Source organism: Lygodium microphyllum, chromosome 17 (genome assembly GCF_053477565.2).
Source record: "Lygodium microphyllum isolate KBCC chromosome 17, Lygodium_microphyllum_v1.1.10, whole genome shotgun sequence".
In the NCBI taxonomy this organism is placed as follows: Eukaryota; Viridiplantae; Streptophyta; class Polypodiopsida; order Schizaeales; family Lygodiaceae; genus Lygodium; species Lygodium microphyllum.
The window spans coordinates 3,629,380-3,633,788 of NC_141151.1; the positions used below are offsets into that span (position 1 = coordinate 3,629,380).

A 4,409-nucleotide genomic window follows, 5' to 3' on the forward strand; every position below is an offset into this window, starting at 1 on the left:
AAGGTCTCTGCTTTTGCAGGACTTCATCAGCAGGAAACCATCAGCCAGATGAGCAGCCAGAGAACATTTCAGCAATGCTAAGAAAACTAACTTGTACACATTCCACCAAGTCAAAAATTATTCAAGTATTGATCCCCATCAGCTCACTCTTGAAACATTAGCTAAGACTTGCAGACATACCCCACAAAAAGATGCATTTGACAGACAAGAGCAGACATGTACAAAAGATGTTAACTTTGAGGTCAAACTTCCTATCAGCTCGGTTTAAATATCAAGAGTGCAGAGAGGCAGCCCCATTCATTTAAAAGAGAAGAGAAACCAGACAACCTAAGCAGGCATCTTGATAACAAGTTCACAATTTGAAGTCAGATTCACATCCATCATTTATCATGGACACAGTCTCAGCAAAAGTTAGTAATCTGTGCTAGCCAGTCGTCCTGAGTAACATGCTAATGATATGAAGTCATGTTGACAACCATTATTTCCCATCGACTCAGTTTCAGCATAAGTAAGCAACATCAAGCTAGGCAGGAATCTTGATACGCAAGTTAATGATTTGAAGACATGTTGGCATGCATCCATTAATTATCACCAACTCAGCTCCAGTAAAAGTTAAAACACGCAAACCCCATTGATTTTTACAGTTTCAGCCAAGAGGAAACAAGACTTACCCTGCCCACAAAGAGACCAGACAACAACAATGTTTAGCAACGAGAAATCCACAGCCACTTCTCATTCAACCATGAATTACACATCCCTTTGCCTCTCTTAACACTTTCAAGCTCAATAACTCCTAATTTGGGCCCCTAGATAGTTGCAATCGATAGTATTTCCCACACAAAAGAGAGACTTGAACTTTTCTCTGGGGCAGAAACCAAGATGTATCATCAAGTCCTCCAGATCAATAACTTCTAAATTGGCCTTCTTCAAAGAGTTCAAATACCAAGACTTTCACACAATGAAGAGATCCCCCCTTTCTTGGGAGCACATACCCCATCATTTTATGGAGGACAAGTGCAAAGGATTTATCCTACAACCTGATCATTACAACAATTCTCAAAGAGGGAGGACTTTCTCACTCATCAACTAAGCATTTTTCTATGCCTTATGACTAAACCTAATCAACTAAACATTTTTGGTCTACCTGCAGTCCGGAACCAGAAAAACATTTAAGTTTACAAAGCTTAAGTCATCCTCTATAATCATAACAATCTCGGCTTGCTTAAACTGAACATCCACTTGAGCCATTGTCTAATCAGAAGTTACACTTGCAGTCTTACTGGCATCACCTCACAGCAATGCACAATGTTTCTCATGAGCATTGCCTCACAAAGATTTAAAATCTTTCCCTGTGGATTTGTAGTCTGCTAGGCTCCTTTCCCAAGGACAGACTAAGGATTCTCCCAATAAGCCCAAATTTTAAACATTAACACGTGACAGAAACCAGCACAGTTGCAGTAATTGGCCACCTCCGCGTGCAAACTTTAGACATGCACACTGGCAGCCTCTTCACACAGAGTAAGAGTTGTTTAAACTAGCCGGCATGAATCAAAGCTGAAAACCCCGACACATGCAACATGTCATTTGCAAGAAGTAATTTCTCTTGAATAGAAATTGACAAGGTGCTCCAAATGCACATGCTCAAGAACTCTAGATCTCCAAAGCATCACCAAAACCAATCACCAACTATCCGCTCGCATCTACTGCTATGAACTCTTATCTCAAGATTAAAATCATCTCTCAATCTCCTAACATACAAAAATGGCTGCTGCATAGACTGTGCAGCTACTTGGATGCCATCAGTAGCAAACAAGTCTAACCCCCCCTGTTGTGGGAGGACAGTTAGTTCATCCTCCGTATAAGAGCATTGACATAATTTTCCCTGTTTCCTGCATCTCCTCCTTCAATGTAGTGATTTCGCTTCTTCTTTAAGCCCCCTAGTGGTGCACTTAACTTGAATGGCCACAGAAAATTATTTGCTTGCTTGAAGTGGGGACCAACGGTATAAACTTCATGTAGAAGATCCTCAATACATATAATACCGTACTTGCCAAGTTCCTGAAATGAAAATTTTTATTCAAGCATGCATTCATGGTACAAGGAACAGGCAGTATGAGCTCAGCTCATATTGCAACAGAAAATGCAATTTCAGATTTTCACATGTTAGTGCAATGCGGCAAACCTGCTCAATGATACTGTTGTCTGTCAAAGCAACTCTTCGTTTGTCCAGCTTTCCAAATCCTCTTTTGTAGATAAGCTCTCGCACACTCTTTAAGTTTGGGTATCTGGAGTGATTCATGGAGCCATCATGAGCATTCAGCAGACAGGAAGATGCCAACAGTAATTAAAAAGATAATTTCACGACCCCAACGGCTCAAAACAGTATACCCGTAAGTGACATATGGTTCTACCCGTCGGAGCATGTTCATTGTTGCCTTGTTAACTTTCAGAAATACACCATTAAAAATCTGCACAACCCCAATGTATAACATGAGTATTAAAAGAGTTACCTTTATGCAGCAAGAATGAAGAAAAGCCCCAATGCAATACCTGTCTAAGTCGTAAAAGCTGCAATATCTTCCTGGTCTTCGGGTGCATATCATTGATACTGCAAGCAGCCGCAGGTTAAAAAGAGAAGAAGGAACAAAAACCTTGCTAGTACTTATTGCCAGAAGCACTTACCCCCTGATTCGAATTACAATCAGCAGCTTGGGTTCAGGATCCACGTAAAAACCACCCTTCAACTTGGCTTCACGTTTCAATCTAATAAGATCATCCTCCTGTGTACATAAAGGTCCAGTACAGCATTTTCAGAAAGTTTCAGGCGGGAGGTCCTTTGTTACAACTAAACCACAGACTTGCACAACACCTGCTCCCGATATTCTGTAATGTACTGCTCGGCTCGCTTAAAGATCAGCTTCCTATTTGCTATACTATTCTGCCTGGCTTCCTGAGCCTGCTTCTTTCTTGCAAGAGCCCATTGTTCATCTCGCTTCCGCTTCTTCAATACAGACTCGGGCACACTTTGGGCAGGAGCAGAGGCCTCCTCAGAACTCATGTTTGCAGTCTGCAGCACAAAAATAGTAAAACAGGATCAACGAACCCGACCCCATTCTGATTACTATCAAGGACCAAATCAAATGCAGTGAAAACTAGCGCTAGCAGGACAGAAAAACAACCGAAATAAGCAAAATAAGCAGGCAAATAACGATCAAACAGGGACTTCTAGCTAATCGTTCGATTCCTACAGCTAGCAATACAGATCAGGCTACTTTAGAGCACAGAAATCGCTCGCATTCAGATCAATGCTAGGGACCAAATCACAACCAACAAGAACTAATCAAGATCAGCTAAAACGCACAGCCAGCAAGCATATACTGGTCAAAAACAGGGATTCCTCGCTGAGAATTCGATTCTTGCAACAACCGAATAGTACAACGCTTCTTCGAGCACAAAAAACGTTCGTGCTCAGATCACTATCACAAACGACATGAACAAAAACCAGCCCCAGAATAAGCCAGGCAAGCAAGAATCTACTGGTCAAAAACAGGGATTACTGTCTGAGAATTCGATTACTGTGGCACAGATACGTTGTTTTCAATTTCTGATACGTGCACACCATTCACAAACGTCAGCTTGTGCCAGAGAATCGTTCCGCATATGGTGAACTCTGAGGTATTCTGAGCAGCGGCGAGGTATGCCTTTACAAAAAGGACGTCAGATGGACAGAGTGAGAGGCATACCTGGCGATGGCTTCGCAGTAATTGCGAGCCCACGATTCTGAAACCCTAATCGACCAACAAGGTGCTCCCGACTGCTTATCACGGACGCGTGAACTATATTTCATACAACGACTGTTAATATTGATATTAATATTTAATATCTTATAATATTGTAATAATGTAACAAACATAATCATAACGTGATAATAATAATAGTATTATTATTATTGTTATTATTATTATTATTAACAACAACGATAAGAGTCCGGAGCGGACGGATGATAGGCAGTGGGCTTCAATGGGCAAGGAGGAATGGAGTGAGATTGTGGGTCGCTTGAGTGGGATGAGCAATTAAGGCGTTTAGTAGCTTCACATAAAGGCAAAGGATCAAAGAGCCAATCAAGCAAGGCAAATAAAGATGTTGGAGGGCAAACAAGCATGCATGGACTATCTACAAGCATCCAAGGTAGCAAACACTAACATGTCTGCGATTAGGAAGCCACTTGGGATCAAGCAACATCAATATAATGCAACAAGAAAGAGTCATAATGATAAATCAAACAAGCAGTGCATAAGGCATCAATGGCCTTCTCCATGGTGCACATTCAATAGCAATATGTTGATCCTGTGTCAATAGGGCTCTATCTGTATTTCATGGGGTGTTGCTTGTTGAAGAGTTCATATGAT

The 4,409-nt window shown here is 41.3% G+C and overlaps 1 protein-coding gene across 2 annotated transcripts; it reads right to left on the reverse strand.

The window, feature by feature from the left end:
• Positions 1-1,218: 1,218 nt before the first annotated feature.
• On the reverse strand, positions 1,219-3,898 carry LOC148021520 (large ribosomal subunit protein uL30x-like). 2 transcript variants are annotated; one of them, XM_087696923.1, is made up of 7 exons: positions 3,744-3,898; positions 2,870-3,067; positions 2,683-2,780; positions 2,551-2,608; positions 2,389-2,468; positions 2,183-2,285; positions 1,219-2,058 (listed from the first exon to the last, which is right to left on the reverse strand). In XM_087696923.1, exons 2-7 carry the CDS (start codon positions 3,056-3,058, stop codon positions 1,843-1,845), a joined length of 744 nt encoding a protein of 247 aa, XP_087553049.1. In that variant the 5' UTR covers positions 3,059-3,067; positions 3,744-3,898; the 3' UTR covers positions 1,219-1,842. The 2 variants fall into 2 exon arrangements, with proteins under 2 accessions (XP_087553049.1, XP_087553050.1); XM_087696924.1 differs by lacking the exon at positions 3,744-3,898 and adding an exon at positions 3,577-3,695.
• Between the last annotated feature and the right edge of the window lie 511 nt (positions 3,899-4,409).